This window comes from Lemur catta, chromosome 5 (assembly GCF_020740605.2).
Source record: "Lemur catta isolate mLemCat1 chromosome 5, mLemCat1.pri, whole genome shotgun sequence".
NCBI lineage: Eukaryota > Metazoa > Chordata > Mammalia > Primates > Lemuridae > Lemur > Lemur catta.
Genome location: NC_059132.1, coordinates 71,595,087 through 71,614,941, shown reverse-complemented (window position 1 = coordinate 71,614,941; position 19,855 = coordinate 71,595,087). Strand labels below are relative to the sequence as shown.

The window sequence follows — 19,855 nt, the reverse complement described above, 5'->3', positions numbered from 1 at the left end:
GTCCCTGAAACACAGTAAGTGTTCAAAGAAAGCAAAATAACCAATTATCTACAACTACAACAGCCACCACCATTATTATCATTAGTTCCAATAAACTTACAAGTTTGTTTTAGTATATCTCAGATGTTTAACAATATCTAAACTTATAAGTAGATCATCAGACCAATTAAAATCTAACACCTCTAAGACAATAGTAACCTACTCATTATTGTTTTAAGTTGAAGGTATTCTATAGGTACCTTCATTTAAACAAATCCAACCTATAAAAATGAATATTCACACAAAAAAACAAAAATAGGTTGGGAGATGGCTATTCTCTTTAAAGAAATCATCACCAATCCCTCTTCAATAATAAACACAGTTATATCTAAACTATGTTTAGGTTATGCACATATACCTGCATAAAGTACGACCACAAAGCTGAATACATATTAATTCCATTCTATTCTAACTTTTCTTCCTCATATAAACTCTAAGTTTTGGTATGCATTTGTTAAACTGTCACCAAATCTGGAAGAAAATCAACACCCTTCATTCTACGGTAGCCCTCGAACACCTTCCCAAGGCCAAATGCTCACTGTGGCCTTGGGAAGCTTCCAGCAAGCTACCAACTCGCTGTCCCCTCTCCTTCCCATTTTGTTCTCACTGCATATGTTAAACTGAGGAAATGTGTTGACTCAGAACCACACTTTCAGCTTTAAAGCTTCTGGAATGAAAACTTCAAAGTCACAAAATTCAAATGTCTTTAAAAGTCACCTCTTTGTCTTCTGGACAAAGAAGCACTTTTAAAAATCTTTTTGTTCTGTGATTGTCAAGATAAATCTGTCCTGCCACACTCAGGTAGCCACTGCCAAAAGGCACTCAACCATCTTACAGCAAACAAAAAACTGTTAGCTGTGGTTAAGTGATACATCCTGTTTCTGGATGTATGACTGTTCATCAACAGGTTAATTTGCATAGCCATTCAAGCCTTTTAGATAATATCAATTAAGACACAGAAGTCAATTCTAAAAGATTTCAGCATTTATGTAATATTTAACCATCTTGATTCCCCTAGATCAGCAATGAAAAGAAAATAATGCAAATAGTCAGATACCTACTTTCAAATCCTTCCTTTAGATAACATCCAGCCTATACAAAATGGAAAGAAGGAAAATATTTCCAGAGACTATCATATGATTTCAGAAGAAAGTTTAGACAACTTTTCTAGATGCTTACAGAATTCTCAATTGATCTCAGATTTAAAATTAAATCAAGACTATATAAAATTAGAAAAAACATGTTCTATTTTCGTTCAAGAAAAATTTTCTTTGCTTAGAGGGAAAAAGAATGTAAAATTACTCAAATCACTCTGCTGAATGAATTACACTCACAAAGATCAGTTTTTCTGAACAATACTTTGTTTCTCCAAAAATAAACAGGAGCACTACCGGTGTCAGAAATTTAAATTCAGCCAGTAAGTTGCTATTTTTTAAATATTTTCTTGGCCAATACCAAGCTAAAATGATATGAATATTAAGCATTTTAATCTAAGTTTTTTCCACCATGATCCATACTTCAGTGGTTCACACTGTAAGTCATAGATGCCTCGTTGCAGCAACCACTTTGACCTTGTATCCAGACAAGCTACACTTTCGCCCTCTCGCTCATTTCAATTCTCCCACCCCTTTGTTCTGGTTAAAATCAACCAACAGGGAAAAAACAGAAGTCATACTTATTTTGACTTACTATTTTCACATAGCCCTCATTTGTTTGCCACATGCAGTCCCTAGACCCAGATCAAAACAGGTCTAACAAAGTGACTGTCAAAAGTGCAAGTTCTCTTGTGTACTGGACATCAGGGGTTTTTTTTCCCCCCCAGATACCTACAGATTTTTGTGTGTTTAACATAGACAACTTGATGTTTAGAGATAAGTATACGCCTGTGAAACTATCACTGTCAATGCCATATCCCCTCCAAAAGTCTCCTCCCACCCCCTTTGGTTTTTGTTTTTGTTTTCCTTTTGTGGCAAGAACACTTAATGCAAAATCTACCCTCTTAGGAAATTTTTAAGTATACAGTATTGTTAATCATATGCCCTATGTTATACAGATCTCCAGATCTTATTTATTTTGCATGACTGAAGCTTTGTACAGCACATCAGCTTCTTTTTCAGTTTCTACACATCCCTTTGTGTGAGCCATGGCGTTCTGTCTCAGCAGACAATCCATCACTTTGCTGCCCACTTCACCCAGTGGCAGGCACCTGATTCAGGCTGGCCAAAGTACACCGTCCACTATGTCTCAGTGATTGGTCTGTGCTAGGCAAGTGATTCAGGGCTGATAGGGCCGGGCCTTTTATGTAGGACAACCACAGGGCCAGGTAGCATGAACCGGGATTGTTGCAGCAAGTGCACCTGGCATAATTTCATTCTCTACAGCATCTGGGTTTAGGCTATATCGTCTCCCTATCTCTAAGGAAGAGTTTTTCGACCTCAGCACTATTAAGATTTTGGGCTGGATCTTTGTCGTAGGGGCTGTCCTGTGTGTTGTAGGATGTTTAGCAGCATCACTGGCCTCTGCCCACCAGGTGCCATGGCATTTCCCTGTTGTAACAACCAAAAATGTCTCCTGGGGTCAAAACCGCCCATTGGAGAACCATTGCTCTAGGGAAAAGGGGTCACTATTCTCTGGATTTCGCAGGGCAATAAGAAAGATGTAAGCTTTTTGCTTGACATTCTATGCTTCAGGAAAAAAAATTTTTAAAAATAAAGGTGTGAGCCTTAAACTCTAGCCACCAAGGAAAGCGAGCCAATCTGAGAGTGAAGCCAACTAAGGGACCTGCTGACACTGTCTGAATCCTTGGATTCAGGGCTATCCAAAGCAAGTCCCATTCCTCAGTCTTCACTCACATGACCCCAAATTCCCTTTTTTGCTTCCAGTTTTAGTTGGGTTTCTCTCTCTTGGAACTGACAGAAATGAATAAGAGTATACACAGTATGTTTTATGCCAAAAATCTTAACAAGAAAAAAAAGATCAGATTAATTCTAAACCGTATCCTTCCCACACACTTGCCACAAAAACAGGACACAAGCAGTGACCCTCTGCCCTAAAGTCCTCCCTCGGAAGCACTGGAAAGTCTCTACACTCCACATCGCTGAAGACATGGCCGTGTGCCTGCCTCGGGCCAGTCAGGACATCCAGACCTCAGGGGAGACGCGGGCTGTTTGCATCCCACTGCACTTTAACAGCAAGAGTCGGCTTTTGAAATCATTTCTGTCATCTTCAGAGTTGTTTCTTAAACTAGTTAGAAACTAGGTAGTTACCTATTAAACTAAGTAATTACAAAAAAGTACTTAGTTTGTAAGGGGTTACAAAAAAGAGAGAAAAGATGCTTTTAGATCACAGATAATTATTCCATTTTAACTCTTACAGGTTCTGTTCCTCCTCTTGGACAGAAAGGCAGAAGCTTGGAAGTTCTAGAATTTTCCAGATGTTACCAGAGGCATGTTCTTCTCTGTAGACATCCAAAGGAAAACCAGCGTGATTCCAGTGAGATAAAGCAGAAAATCAGCAGAGTCTTTCAGTGAAAAAGAAAAGATGTTTTCATTTAACACTGTAAGAAAACAAATTAAGGATTTTGGGGTTTTTTTAAATATAGCAGAATAAAGCCTGAAATAGAGGCATTTCTTGGTGTCATGAGGATGGTTTATCCAGATATTTTACTCTTACTTTTTCTTCCCTTCTAGCATTACCTCTTCTCAATTTAAAATCTATACTCCAGGTGGGCGCAGTGGCTCACACCTGTGGTCCCAGCTACCTGGAAGGCTGAGGCAGGAGCATGGCTTGAGGGGTTCAAGGTTACAGTGAGCTGTGATCACACCACTGTACTCCATCCAGCCTGGGTGACAGAGCGAGACCCTGTCTCAAAAAATAAAATAAAAATAAAATCTATACTCCATCCCACCCAGTTCAAATGGACTATGGGGAAAAAACACTCCTCCAAGTCATGCTTTATTTATTAATTGGAAAAAGAATGTGGTGTGGGAGAGATGAAAATGGAATTACTGAAAACTATCTTGCCATCTATCTCACAGAAAAAAATAAATCCGTCAGTTGATAATTTCTTCAATGTCCTGCCACAAATCTACAAATTTTCCTGGGCACATTCCCTTCATTTCCATCCCTCCTGTTGTGAAACAGATGAAGGGTGTCCCCTCCTTTTCGCCTGGGATCTGAATCCCATCCTCTATATTCAGAAGCACTTTGTGTTCTGGGATATTCCCTAAATCCTCAATGTCTTTCTCTCTCACTGACCAAATAACTTGGCAAAGCTCTCTGTACCACATGTTCATTTATTTTCTTTGCACTCCCTTCTCAGGCCTCTGCCATCAGGCTCCCACTTCTGCTTAAACTACTTAACCCACTGTTACCTATGACATTGTCTTGCTAATGCAATGTCACGTGGATGGTGATACTCTCTGTAAATGACCTTGTCTACTCCATCCTGCTTTCTGAAACACTCATTCTCCTTGGCTTCTGAGACCCTGTACTGGTTTTTCATGTCTATCTCTCTCAATGGCTACTGCTTCTCAAATCTCCTCCTGAAGTTCTTCTTTAGCCTTGGAATGAAGTTGTTGTGCCTCGGGATTTGCCCTGAACCACCTGCCTTCTCACCCTATTCTCCCCGGGTAGGCTCGATATTCAGTTGCATGCCATCGTTTCCTACCTATCTGTGTCTCCAGAATCTTCAACTCTAGCTCTACTCTCTGTTCCTGAAATACAAACCCACAAAAGACACAAAGTACTGAACATGTCCACTGGACAGCTCAGAAGTACCTCAGCCTCAACATCCAGAACCAAAGACTCATCCTCTCTCCCACAAATGCTGCTGCTCTAGCTGGACCACCGCAGTGAATAGCGCTCGCCTGCCCTAGCCAGGACCTGAGGCAGCACATCAGCCCCCACCCCAGGTCCCATTCACCCCCCTACTCCCAAAGACTACAGCCTCAAGTCCTGACTCCTCTTCTGCCACCAAGTCTCTGGCCTCGATGACTGACCTCCCAGCCTTCGGTCCTGCTTTCCTCCAACCCACGCCCACGCCCTCGGCCTGAGAAAGCTTCCTAAAATGCAGTTCAGACCATGCCACTCTGCTGCTCACAACTTTTCATTCACTTCCCACTCTCCTGGGAATGAAGTCCTTCACCCGGCTTTACAAAGCCCTTCCTGACCTTGCCCTTGCCCCCGGAGCACCACTCTTCCCACTCCAGGAAAGCTCCCCAACCCACCTGAGCTCCATTTTTCCAGCCACAGGACATGCTCTCTCTGACCTCCAGGCCTCTCAGATGCATTTTTTCTCTGTACTTGGAAAATTCTTCTTCTTCCCCACTTTAAGCATGGAAAGATCCTACCCCTCCCTTTTGGTCTCAGCTTAATTAATAAAATATCAGCTTAGTATTAATTATTAATATTAATACTACTTCCTTGAAGTCTTCTTTAAACCTCCAAACTAGGTAGTCCTGATAACTATGGCCACAGCATACTATACTTATTCAACAATGGGAATTAAATTGCTTTTTAAATTAACTTGATGTCTGCTGCACTAGAACTCTAACTTCTGCACAGATATACAAGGTCTCTTTTCACTGTTAAACTAGCAATTAGCCCACAGTATCTGGAGTTCAGTAACTTGGGATGATACCTCTCTCCCACTGAGAAAAATAAGGTTATTACAGTGAGGACTGTGCACAGATTTTTAATTTTTTTCTATACCTAGGAAACCCACAGAGGGTACATTATGGTTCAGGTACTTTTATAAATACTCTAAAAATAAATAATTCAATCTTAGCAACATTTTAAACATTTAACTACTATCCACATTTTACAGAGGAGGAAATCAAGGCACAGACAAGTTAAGCAACTTGCCCAAGGTCACACAGTAAGTAAACTTGACTTCAAAGACAATGGCCCTTATTATCTCTTATGTGCTGCCTTTGACTTGCATTTCACAAAATAAAAACAAAACTACCAGTCAGAGTGACAGAAGTGCTATCTGCAAGATTCCTGAATAAATGTACTGACATGTCAATGACGCTCCACTCCCTGGTACTTCTGGCTTTGTCCCCAGAACTTTCAAGCAAAGGTCTTCAGTAATGTGTTAGATTTCAACACCCTATTACAGATGGTTTCTCCTATTTAACAAATGAGAGGCCTGTATTCAGCACTGTGTTTCAAAATATTGTTAGCTTGAAAGAAGAAAGAACATGTGGACACAAACTACTTTTATTGTCCCTATTGGTAAAACCACAACTGTGCTCAGGTTCAACCAAAGGAAGTCAGAAGACAGTGCCTTTTAATAATAATAATAAGCACCCACCATGGCCAGGCAGAGTTCTAAGATCTTTTAATATCTAATGTGAGGATTAAATAAACCACCCAGTGAGACATAATTCTTACTATGGCCATTTTAGTAATAAAGAAAAATTTAGGCACTGAGGGCTTAAGTAACTTGCCCACGGTCTCACAGCTAATTAGTGGTGAAGTCAGTTTTACAGACAGAGAAAAAAGCATTCATTTTTTGAGAGACCATTAAACATCCTGTATTCAGACCCAAGGTGACGTTGCTGTGGCCAAATTGAGTTCCTCCACACACCTCATTGTGACTTGCCATCAGACAGTAATGCCAAGGGCAGAAAGTGCCTGTGGGTGAACGAGTCAACAAGGAAGGAGAAATCACACTCACCTTTGAAATATTAAGTGGCACCAGATTAACATCTTCCTCAGGAAACACAAAGAGGAAATTCTAGTTGGACCAGGCAGCCAGACCTACCAGTGACAGCAACCTGGTGTGTCATTCCAGCCCATATCAGAGTTTACAGAGATTCCTGCCTCGAGAATGTAGAGTGTCAGGGGTTTTTCAGTATGTGTTTGTTTGTTTAAAGAGAAGGATGTCAAGGCTTTCCTAATACTAAAGCATCCCCTTAGCAAGTCTATCAATTACGGTCCTATATTAGGACAAGTAAGTGAAACAGACCGTGGTTCCTGTTTGCTTTGAGGCTTACCGCAAGATGCCACCCAATCCCTGCCTAAAAATCATGTTCATCTGACAAGCTTGACAGTTACCAGAATTCTTCATGTCACTGTGCTTATGAACACAAACATCATTTTTCTCTTTACAGCCTAATACCAGAGTTCTAATTTCAATGATGCAAAAAGGATTTAAAGATTTTTGTTTCTGACTCAGACAAGTTACTTCTTAGTCCTGAGACATAAAACTGGCTTCCTGTGATTATCCACATTGAGCTGATAACAGAAAATACCAAGAAAATTTATTAAATGTCTTCAAGATTCGTGGATTCATTAATTGCAGACTATTTTCAAAGCTAGTGTTCCAAAGTTTCTAAAATTACTTACAAGAATACTCTCATAATGAATATTATCTATATTGTTTCACCATCAAAAGAATGCATGGATAACTCAAAGGTACTTGAAAAAATTTTAAAGAAAAAGAAAAAAAATGCATGGATATAAGGTACATCATCATGGAACATAAATTAACAAAGTCTTTTTAAATGCCACTTGTAGGAAAAAGAGGTTGAACTAAATGAAATACAACTACATGTAGCCACATGGATGAATCCCACAAATACAATGTTGAGAGGGAACAAAGTATAATATGAAACCATCATATAAAGCCTGAAAACATGCAAACCATGTTATATATTTATGAATGTGTACAGCTGTATCAAAATGCCCGAGCATAACACACACCAGATTTGAGATAGTTGCCACCTGTTGGGGAGAAAGACAGGGAGAGACATCCAGAAGCTTTCCTTAAGCTGGGAGGCAAACACATGAACGTTTATTACGAAGCTCTTTATATCATTTTATATTTCTAAAGTATCTCCAACTTTTTAAAGGAAAAACAGCCTAGTACTAAAACAGTAAGTTCAAAGTTACCCTACTGAAAGAAGGGGAGAAGTGGAGGCTGAGACAGCAGACACGGAGAGTGGATGGAGGTGTCTCTTCATGGATCCTAGAACAACCCAGCCTCTGAATGGCTACACTTACTTAAAATACAAATTAGTAATCAGTTTTAATGACCATAATGATCCCACGGGACCTTAAAATTCAAAAATGTTTAAATCATGGTCATTGTACCGAGCTAAGAAGAATATTCTCCAAACTAGATCGTCAAATGTGCACACATTCCAGATAACCAAGATTTATCACCACTTCCCCAGCAGAATACCTCTTCACAGGGACAGCTTACTATTGTGGTTAAGGGTTTTGGAATTAGATAAACCTGAGTTCACATTCCAGCTCCACCTGTGACAAATTGTGTGATTTGGACAAGCTATCGATCTCTCTCAAGTCAGTTTCCTAATTGATAAAATGTGGCAAATAACACACCTCAGTAAGTAATTCTGAACATTATTTAATGGCTATGGTGAATTTAGCACAAACTAAAGCAAACACTAAATGCTTAATAAAAGTTAGCTACTATTAGAATTACATGCATTTTAAATAACATAAAACTTTTGAATGTATTTTATAATTGCCTATTTGTCTCTGAAATATAATTCCACTAAAAGCAACCTAGGAAAACATCCAAGACACTCTTAATCAGAATTATAATCTACAAATTTCTAAACACTCACCTACAAATCCCAAAATAAAGCCAACTTAACCAGACAAGTTTTCTTTAAACAAAATGTAAAAAGTAAACATAAAACAATGTCTTAATAGTTACATTTCTAGCTTTACAGAAGTGACAAAAGGTGACATTTTTATTAAATGGGGTTAATAAATGTAAGGAGTTTACCTATTCACTGCCACATACAGTCAGCAATCACTTAAAGCATGGTTTATAATAAACTAGCAGACTACACAATATTTTTATATCCTTCATAATTCTTGTCTCTCTTTTGATGCAAAACGAAAACAAACTGTAATGTCATAAACAGCTACTGGGGTCACAGAATTCAAAACAGCTTCTTTGGGAATCTGTCCTGGGGACTTGGAGGATTCTTTTGCAGAGAATAGGATTATCAAACAGCTCTTAGGAAAATCCCTCTTAGGGATGTCTCTGGCTGTCTTCTTTTTCTCATTGTGAATTTATCATAACAAATACAAGAACCGCCCAGTTGTTAGAGCTTTCCAGCATGTTAAACGCTAGAGTTAATGCGCTCAAAAAGTATCACTGTAATTGTAAGCATCTGAAGGTTCCAGTCATTGATGCTGTCATGTCAGTACCTTGAGCAGAACTCTCTCCTCACCAGCTCTTCCTTATCTGCCCCGGATGAGAGGCCTGTTGAACCTCAGCTGTAGATTGCTGACTGCTTGAACCTCAGCTGTGGATTGCTTACTAGATTTACAACAGCCTTAGCGACACCTCCTACCTCACCTTCAAATCTTTGTAAACCAGAAACAAATTCTAGAAAATATTTTCCCAAGATACCACTGAGCTTTGCTTTGCCAACTTATTTTCAAAGTTTTCCAATATCCCCAACTACATTCAAAATCTGAAAGCCTTCCCAGAATTTGACAATTTTGTCTATTTTCTTAAGTCACTGGTAATGGAAACGTGGACAAATACACTGTTAGGGAGTATAAAGGTTACTAAAAACTAAAAGGTTACATGACTTGTCTAAGGACAAGAGAAGCCATTTGCAGGCAAGAACAGGCCCTTCATATTAGAACATACACCTGCAATTTAGATGTCATCATAATTGTTAATCTTTGAGTGCTTAATCTAAACACTTTGCATGTATTAACTAACCACTTAGTCCAACTAGTAACCCAGTATAGTAGGTAGTATTATAATCTCCATTTTACAGAGAAGAACATAGATGCAGAAAAGCTAAGCAGCTTGAGCAAGGATCCACTGTTAACAGGTGGTTAACCTTGGATATGGACCCAGACAGGCTAGCACCTCAGTTTATGCTCTTAATCTTCTATACAATATTGTCTTACCAGCTATCTTGAAGATTAAACACAGGGGCTGGGCATGATGGCTCACGCCTGTAATCCCAGCACTCTGGGAGGCCGAGGCTGGTGGATCGTTTGAGCTCAGAAGTTCGAGACCAGCCTGAGCAAGAGTGAGAACCCATTTCTACTAAAAATAGAAAGAAAATTAGCTGGACAACTAAAAAATATATAGAAAAAATTAGCCAGGCATAGTGGCACATGCCTGTAGTTCCAGCTACTCGGGAGGCTGAGGCAGTAGGATCGCTTAAGCCCAGGAGTCTGAGGTTGCTGTGAGCTAGGCTGACGCCACGGCACTCACTCTAGCCTGGGCAACAGAGTGAGACTCTGTCTCAAAAAAAAAGATTAAACACAAAAATATCCTCCTCTTCTCTGTCTTCCTCCTCCAAAAGCCTATGATGCTCTCTGGTCCCTCAAAAAAACAAAACAAAAACCTCAGCAAAAAAGGAAGCGGTCAGAGGAACCCCAATAGATGGGAGGAAAGAAGCAATGCATCCGACACTGAGAACATCAGATCACCGACTGACCACTAAAACCATCTAAATAAATACGGCCCAGCTGGTGGTGGGCTCTAAATAAGGGCCACTCTAAATGGAGATTAGGACCACCTGCAGTGACGAACGCTTTTAAGGCCTGTCTAGGTCCCCATCTAGCTCTTCTGACTGTAATTATATTGATAGCCAATCTATATTCACAGACCAGCCCCCCATAATAAAACCACAAGTGAGAGTTTGACTTACTCCAGGTGATGCTCCCAATTATAGGGGGTCTATAGTAATTTCTTGGGGGCAAGGAATACACATGACTATTCTTTTCCATTCAGGGAAAAATTATATTCGTAATTTATTAACTTTTTTAAATAACATTTTATTTTCTGTACCTCTCTAAATTCCACTTAATGAGAGCATCAGCACAAAATTTATCATTATACCACTCCATCAAAATTAGGGTGTTAAGTGGCAGAAAACCCAACTCAAACTGGTTTATGTCATTTAACAAGATGTCCAGATGTGGGCTTCCAACATAGAACAATCCATGGCTCCCGCAATGCCATGAAAAACCCAGACTCAGTTAGTTCTCTACTCTATTTGCCCTCGGGCTGGCTCCACTCATGGGTCCAAGATGGCAGGCAGCAGTTCCCAGCATCACAACCAGACAATACAGACGAAGAGTAGAGAACCATCTTTTTTTTAAGTCTTCTTCTATGACAAAAGGAAACCTTTTCCCAAAGTCTCCAGTAGACTCCCTGTCATGTCTCACTGACCCGAACTAGGGGATACATCCTCATCCTTAAAACAATTACCAGCCCAGAAAATGGGTTTACCATAACTGAGTTAGAGTTTAGCAATTCTCAATCCTGACCATACATCTTTTATATATCCCAGGTAACTTTATTGGGTAGCTGGGACTGAGAATACTGAGTTAAACTCATCAGAATTATCCCTAATTGCCTTCCCCTGAGTCATTTGGAAAAAGACACAGACACCTGAACAAAATCTGGATTGTCAGAAATAGAAAAGGAATGTTGGCTGAATCAATCAAAGTGTCTACACAACCATTTTACATTTGTGCTTCAAAACACTTTCACAGCATTTTATTTCATCCTCCAGGCTGTCTGCATCAGTCTCATTTTACAAAAAAGGAAACTGATGCTCAAGTTTACAAAGTAGTGAAATTCATTTAAGTCTTCCAAATCTCAGTACATTTAATGTAACGGCAACTTAAATTTCCCCAAAAGAACATTTTTCTGAACCAGTAAAGACCGAAAAAGAGAACTTTTACATTTTTCGGAGAGAAACAAAGCAAAAGTCATTAAAATACCAAGGCCTAAAAGAAATAACAAGACCAAGTCTTGGAAAACCCAAATTCTAGTCCTGGCTCTGCCACTAATAAGGTCCCTTACATCCTTTTCCATGTCTGTAATAAGAGCTGGCTCACTTATGAGGGCCCCCCCAACACACAATGATAGACAATCTAATTTACTAAAAAGCATTTTATATAACTACATAAGCGCTTAATAACTAATGACTGTTTATTTAAAAAATATTTCCCAGTTGGGTGCAGTGGCTCACACCTGTAATCCCAGCACTTTGGGAAGCCAAGGGAGGAGGATCGATCGCTTGAGGCCAGGAGTTCGAGACCAGCCTAGGCAACATAGCAAGACCCCCATCTCTACAAAAAAATTTAAAAATTAGCCGAGCATGGGGATGCACACCTGTAGTCCCAGCTACTCAGGAGGATTGTTTGAGCCCAGAAGTTTGAGGTTGCAGTGTGCTATGACCGTGCCACTGCATTCTAGCCTTGGTGACAGAGCCAAAACTTGTCTCTGAAAAAAAACATTTCACTGTAGAACTGGATACATATTCTTATGTAAAATTTATGAGAAAAGCATATATGGCTTATTTCTGTTTCTGGCAAATATGCTATATATTTGTATGAATCATAAGCACCTGGAGCTACACAGACACCATATAAAAGGCTTACAAATGTTTAAGTTGCATTGAAAGAGGGCACTAGTTATTCTAGGAAAGGACAGGAGTGAAAAGAGAAAACTACAAAAGCCGTTTGAACAAAGAACCTATTGAATTGAGTGAATGATCTCCAAATCCACCACATAGTCAACTCCTCCCCACCCCCGCTGCTATCTCCAAACTCACCCTACACAAAAATGTGCAATACTGTCTCTAAACTATCTCTTTCCCATTATGTCAGGCTTCTGCTGAAAAACCTTCAATAATTCTCCTCAGGATAAAGTCCACATTCCTAACCTTGCTTTTATGGCCCTCCATAATGTGAAACTGACCTTTCCATTCATCCCAGTCTACTCCCTGAAAGGAGATCTCCATTCCAGCCAAACTGGTCTCTTCACGCTGCCCAAACACTGCAGGTGTTCTCATTTCTTCTCAGCTGTTCCAATCCGACAAGATTCGATTCCTTACTTAAAACACCAGTGAGTTCCAAAACTTCCAGCAAACCTTCTCCACTCTAACATACAAACTCTTGTTTCTGGAAAGTTCGGATACTTACTTGTCACTGAAGTTACAACCTTTTAACATGTATGTCTGTGTAGCCTTTGTTTCTCCAAGAATTTAGCACAGTGCAGAAAGAAGCTCAAAAATGTTCCTCAACTACAAAACAATAAACTCAAGGGCAAGGGACTCTACCTTCTTTCTTCTTTGTGTCAAATTCCAATATTTAACAAACTGTACGTGCTAAACATTTGCTGATTGCCATACAATTGAACTCAGCAGTAAGCCTTCAGGTCCCATAGGCCTCCAGCCTTTTAAAATATTTATGGAAGATTTCAAAGCCTCAAGATATCAAAATTACATAAGTCCAACAAGTATTTAGTGCATGCAGGAGACATCTTACAGGGCAACTAAAAACAGAAATCACCTAAACACCTAATTCTGAAAATGCACAGAAGGCCATTTTGTCAAAACAAAGTGTAAAACATCTGGAAATATAAACAATCCGACCTAGTTAACTTTCTTTCTGTAGATCCTCCACCTAATGTCCTTCCTTAACTCTTTTGACTCCCATGTTATAGAAAGGCTCAACTGGTTAGGTGAACGACTGACCTACACTACAGTTTCAAATGACTTCATCAAGCCATTTTCCAAAGGCTGCAGAACCTTACTAATTCCCTTAAGAAGTAGGGCAGGGGAAACTGAACACAAAAGCATTATAAGACTTGTTCAATTGTCATATAGGCAGGCCATAACAGTGAAGAAAATTTAAACTCACGTCCCCTGACTTAAGTCCAGGGCTCTTTGATACAAACTAGATAGAAGTAAACTTTATGGAGCAAGTGGGGAAAAGCTAGAGTGCTCCTAATTGGCCAAAAGCATATGAGCTAAAGCTGTGTTTCTGTCATCTTCTGGGAAAGAATTTAAATTAGAGGACATAAGGAGAAAAAAAAGATACTTTCCGGTTTTCCAGTTGCTCTCTTAAGCATGATTACAAATCATATTTCTTATGCAGAAGGACAAGAATCAAAAAGAGTAAAATACGAATTCACAAATTCAAGAAAGTCTACAGTCTGGGGAGGAAGGCTGGCAGCTGGCCCCCCAGATGCACTAGCTGCTGCTGGAATATGAGGCATGCGTCCCGCTGGCAGGAAAGCTAATATGCTGTCACAGAAATAGCTTTCTACCAGTGGCCAAGCTAGCTGTGCCCTCTGCCTCTCTCCATATCTCCCTAGCTCCAGAGGGAGCTGCTACGACAGCCAGTGAGAGAGAAGGTACACTCTCCCAACCAGTAACTGGTTAACACTGAGCTACAGAAAAGTCCTCACTCTCTGGTTTACTCCGCACCCCTCACCTCCTTTTATACTCACCCCCTACATATTTACAGCCCTCCCTACTTCCCACCTAACACATATACCCGATGCCAAGAGACTGGAGAGCCATCAACCAAATAAGCCCACTAAGCACATGTCCCAGAGTGAGTCCCGATCTTGATTTGGCAACGCCAAAGAGGTCACAGAACCAAAAGGAACCTTAGAGATCACCGAGAGAAGTGGAATGACTTGCTTCCAAAATTACAGGGATGGCTCACTGAATTCTTCCCATTGAAATGTATTTCAACTCATTCATTAAAGGAATATTTACTGTGCCAGACACCATGCGGGGTGCCTGAAACAGTATGTTCAGTATGTTTTAATCTTTCTTAATGCAAAACAGGGAAGGGGGGTTGTGAGATGGGGGATTTTTCCCAGAGGTGGTATGCACAAACAAGTGTACATGGGACAAATTCCTAAGGCTGGGAAATACAGAATTAGGAAACTAGATACCTTATAAAGGTCTAGCAACACAGACCCGCACAGCTGGATACCGCCCACGTCCGAGTGCTGTATGGGCGGGTCTTTGTAAGAGGGAAAGAAGGCCCTCGCAGCCATCCAGAAGGGGCTGCAGGTCCCGGGGGCGGGGGGGGGCGGGTGTCAGGCTGCCCAGCTCCTCACTGGAGCCAACTCCGCCCCATTCCCAGCAGCATCGCTAACCCAATGTTTCTGCGTGAATTTCAGCCCACTCTGCTAGAAAGACTCTTCTCAGCTACACTAGGTACACCTATCTCTCCACTATCTCCTGTTTTCTTCCAAGTTTTTCCAAACACAGAGAAGATCAGGGAAGGAAGGCATCAAGCTTGGCCAGGGTGGAACTCCCTATTTGCAGACAGTGCCCGCCCGGGCCGGAGGGCAGGCTGTCCGCTCACTCTTTCAAACCCCAATCTTTGAACCCTCCTCAGCACAGAAGGGGGGAAGGAATGTGCAGAAAGCAGCACAAAGCCAGGTGGACTTTCTGGTTTGGCACAATGAGGGACCTGGAACGAGACAGTCGAAGAAGATAAGAAAATGAGACGGAAAAGGTGCAGCTTAAGGGACTCCTGAAAGATTCAACAGCCAGCAGGATTTTAAAGAACCCCCAGGAAAACTCTTTTGGGAGGTCACCAGACAAAATTAGTCAAACTGATTTCTCAGTGTTAACGAGACTGTGAGCAGCTTTAGGCAGCAATAAAACCGCAGCCCGGGCGGGGGAGCCGAGGGCTGGTCCCGCGGAGACCGCAGGCACCCAGGGGTGTTCGGCCGGCCCGGCGGGGCTCCCGCAGCCCGCTCCCACGCGCGCGCCTCACTCCAACGCCGCGGGGAGGCCGGGGCAGGAACGGGGACTCGCCCCCGCTGCCCGGGGGAGGAATGACCCCGGGGCCTCCCGCCTTCCAAGCGATCCCGCCTTCCAGAACGAAGCTCCGGTCCCTCCAGCACGAGACCCTCCGTCTCCTGCCGGGAGAGGCTCCCCCCGGCCTCGCCACGCCGCAGCCCGTCCGCGCCTAGGTCCCCGCTTACTTTTGGTCGCAGCGATGAGGTTCTTCCCGTCCTTGATGAGCTCTTTGATGAACTTGTTGGTCCTCTCGAGTTCCGCTTCGTGGGCGCGGATCCTCTCCCGGAACCAAGGGCTGTCGAGGTAGCAGTCGCTGAACTCCAGCGGCTGCAGCCCCATGACGGCAGCGGTCCCCGCGCGGCGATCGCAGGCGCGCGCTGCCGCCCGAGCGGGGCTCCGAGGCCGCAGCCAGGTGCGGCGCGGGCAGGAAGCCCGGGAGGAGCTAGCAGTGCGGGGCGCGCGGCGATCGCGGGGCGGGCATGCCCCGCCGAGCCTGGCCGCAGCGAGGAGCAGCCGCCCGGGCGAGCGAGAGCCGCGGCGCCCAATCCCGGCAGCCCCCGCCGAAGCCTCCGCGCCCCGCCCCGGCCCGCGCCGCAGACACTCCCCGGGGCGCGAGGCCGCCCCGCCCCGGCCGCCTCCCGGGCCCGCCCCGCGCTCCCCAACTCGCCCCCTTCTCTTTCCTCCGCCTTCCTCCTTCCTCCCTTCTCTTCCCCTCCCTTCCCCGGACGCGTCTCCCGTCTCTTCCCCACGCGCACCGGCCCCTCCTCTTCCTTCCGAGGCTTCCTCGCCGTGGAATCCCGAGCCGCCGCCGCTCTCCCGCGCCCTCCGCCCGCCTCGGCTCCCGGTCCCGGGGTGACCGCGGCGGCTCCCCGATGCGAGGAACCCCCCCCCGGGACCGGGAAGGGGCGTCGCGCTAGCAGTTAGTCCCCGCGGCCGCACGGCGTAACTCCAGGCGCTCTGCGGCGCCCAGGAAATGATTGACTCATTGATCTCAGTTACCCGGGACCGACCCGGAGCTGTGAACGGACTCGTGTTCCTGGCTCTCTTTTTCCTTATTCCTGTTCGCCCACTTAAAGAAGTGAGATGCGTGTAAATCTACACCGGAGATAGAAAGGTTTACGATGGCGAAAGCATTTTCTTGGTGGCCCAGCAGCTCCTGTGTCGCCTGTCTGCATATCCACACTGAATGAGTTAAGGGAAGGGAGAGTGTGGTTAAACCGCAGAAAAGGTGTTTCTGTCGTGTTCAGCGGATTAAATTTGCTTGAGTTTGTAGAGGTGATCTTTATTGCTTTAAAAATAACCACGGGAAACAAAGTATGTGTGGTTTACACCGGGTGGGAGTGAGAGATCAAATGAGGACTTATGTCACTATACCCGAAAAGCTTTCTATTCCGTGTGTCATGAAACAGAACTCAAATGTGTCCCCTAATAAGTTGACATTTTAAATTATTGAAATGTATACCTAAAAGAAACCACTAATAGTTCATTAGAATGTTTCATAATACCAACTAACAATTTATTAAACAATTATTAGTACGTGCCAGGCACACACTAGGTCTCCGCATACATCTACAAACACAATGTGTGTTTGCATATGTAAGCCTACTAATGATGATAATGTTACCAAGAAACTTCAAAGGAACTCTTTAAGACCTTCAGACTGAGCAGGGTAATTAAGAATCTGTTTGGGCAGCATGCTGTAGGAGTGTAACCCTCAGGAACAAGTTAAATAAGCCTCCTACTCAATAAGCTCTTTTGTAACAAAACAGCAGCAGGACTGCTGAACCCACAGATAAACATTATTACTTTAATGTACATCCTCCAGAGAGTTCAAAACGTTTTACAAATAACTTTTAGGAGCTGAAAGCTTCAGTTCCTGCTAAAATCAGTAGGGGACTGGAGTCTACAGAAAAGAGAATAAAAGAGGCAAATAAGGGGAAGAAAGACACTCAACCATAGAAGGGTTGTAACAGTGAGGGCCTTGCAAAACAGCTAAACACTGACCACCACTCAATCCTCTGGACAAAACCCTAAACCTTTCCTCATAAAAAGGGGCTGCTGACACTTCCTCAAAGTGTTAAAACATAGAGGGACCAGATGACCCAGCAACTCTAGTCTTGGGTATATACCCAAGAGAAATGAAAACATGTCTACACAAATACAAGTACACAGGTGTTCATAGCAGCATTACTCATAATATCCAAAAAGTGTAATCAACTGAAATGTTCATTAGTTGTTGAATGGATAAACAAAATGTGTGTATCCAAACAAGGGTATATTAATCTATAATGAAAAGGCATGAAGTACCGACACACACTATAACACGACAAAGTGTGAAAAGATTATGCTAAGTGACAGAAAATAGTCACAAAAGGCCACATGTTATACTGTCCATTCATGTGAAATGTCCAGAATGGGAAAATCTATAGAGATGGAAAGATCAGTGGTTGCCAGAGGCTGGGGGTGGGTAGGGGGTAGAGTGGGAGGTGTAGACAGTAAGAGTTCTCTTTTTGGGCTGATGAAACTATTTTAGATTATTTAGATTTTGGTAAGGGCTGCACAACTCTAAGAATATAATAAAAACCATTGAATTGTACACTTTCAATGAGTGGATTTTTTGGTATCTGAAATATATCTCAATAAAGTTTCCTTAAAAATTTTTAAAAGATGAGCTACTCCAAAACTGCCTCTCCTTCCTTACCACTTTCCACTTCTTGTTTATTCAATGTGGCCAGTTCTTCAGCTATTTGGAGCAAAACAAGTTGTTTAAAACAATTTCACAACATCATAAAAAAAAAACTTGTCACTTCACACACATGCAAACACACATACACACAGTGTTAAAAAGCAAGTAGATAAGAAGCTTTATGCAATACTAAAAAGGTCTACTGTAATTGCCATGAGTTGAGGGGCCAAATTAGTTTTGTTTTACCCAACTATCCCTTGGACAGTACCTGGTACAAGTGATCAGGAAATGTGGGATGAATGAGAAGTATGACCGAGCAAAGACAAACCTCTATACAATAGAAAGATAGATATTTAGGAGTTCCAGGTCCAGCTTTTACTGCTCAATAGTTACGTGACCTTGCCAAAAGTAGATTTTTCTCTAAACCACAGATTTACCATCTACGAGATGGAGATGATGACGTTGCATCTGCATGTTGCTGGAGAAGATTTAATGAAATTGTGTTTGTCAAGTGCCTGCTGAAAGTTATGATAATGATGAGGATCAAGAGAAGGAGGAGGAAGGTGGGGAGGATGAGCTAAAGAGAGGGATGAGGAGAAGAGGAAGAGATGAAGGTTACATTCTATCAATATGGGAAAGATTTGGGAGGCAGGGCAGCCCTTAAATCATAGCATTAAACCATGTAAGACAGAATTAAAGGAAAGTGGTCACAAAAGCAGATGCAACTGAGATTCCAGGTTTCATGTTCAGGTCATTAATTAATTCATTCCTCCTGCAAATATTTGTTAACCACCTCTGTGTATTAGGCTCCATGTTAGGTGTTAGTGATGCAGCAGCACACAAAACAGACAGTGTCTGTCCTCACCGTGCTTTTGGTCTCTGGAGAGAGACTGACATTATACAAAAAAAAAAAAAAAAAAATCACACAAACATATATCTAATTTAAAATTAAGGTGCCACACATAACTCACATAACTTCACAGTTAAAGTGCAGGGTGTATGAGAGGTTATAATTAGAGGACCTGAAACAGATTGGGGATGGGAAGGCCTCATTGAGGAAGTATGATTTAATCAGTGACCACAAGAATCAGTAGGAGTTAACCACTCAGTAGAGGGTGGGAGTAGAGTAATCCAGGCAAGGAACCAGCCTGTGCAGGCCCCTGGGATGGCACATTCAAGAGACTCAAGGTCATGTGGCTGAAGCACAGTGAGAAAAACTGGTATATGACAATGCTGGGTGGTGGACGGTAGACAGAGGCCAGATCATGCAGAGCCTCCTAAGCCATATTTAAAATTCGGAATTGTATCCCAACACTACTGGAAGCCTTTTAAGCATTTTGTGCACGGTGGTAACATGATCTGGTTTGTGTTTTCTCCATAGCTGCTGTGTAGAGAATGAGAATCTAGACAGAAGGCTGTTGGAGTTGTCTGGGCAAGAAATGGTATAGCTTCACCCTCCAAGGTGACACTGGAGACAGAGAGAAATAGAAGTGAAATGTATTTCAGAGGGAGATTCTGGGACTTCACAGTGGCCTGCGTATTGGAA

General features: G+C 42.4%; 1 protein-coding gene across 2 annotated transcripts in view; it reads right to left on the bottom strand.

The window, feature by feature from the left end:
- Positions 1-16,181, bottom strand: part of ARHGAP10 (Rho GTPase activating protein 10) — a 277,640-nt gene extending 261,459 nt beyond the window's left edge. Inside the window, exon 1 of one of the 2 annotated variants that reach the window (XM_045552099.1) lies at positions 15,809-16,181. In XM_045552099.1, the coding sequence (XP_045408055.1) occupies positions 15,809-15,962 (154 nt within the window). In that variant the 5' untranslated portion in view covers positions 15,963-16,181. The remainder of the gene's footprint in view (positions 1-15,808) is intronic. The other variant, XM_045552100.1, reaches the window with a different exon arrangement.
- Positions 16,182-19,855: the final 3,674 nt, after the last annotated feature.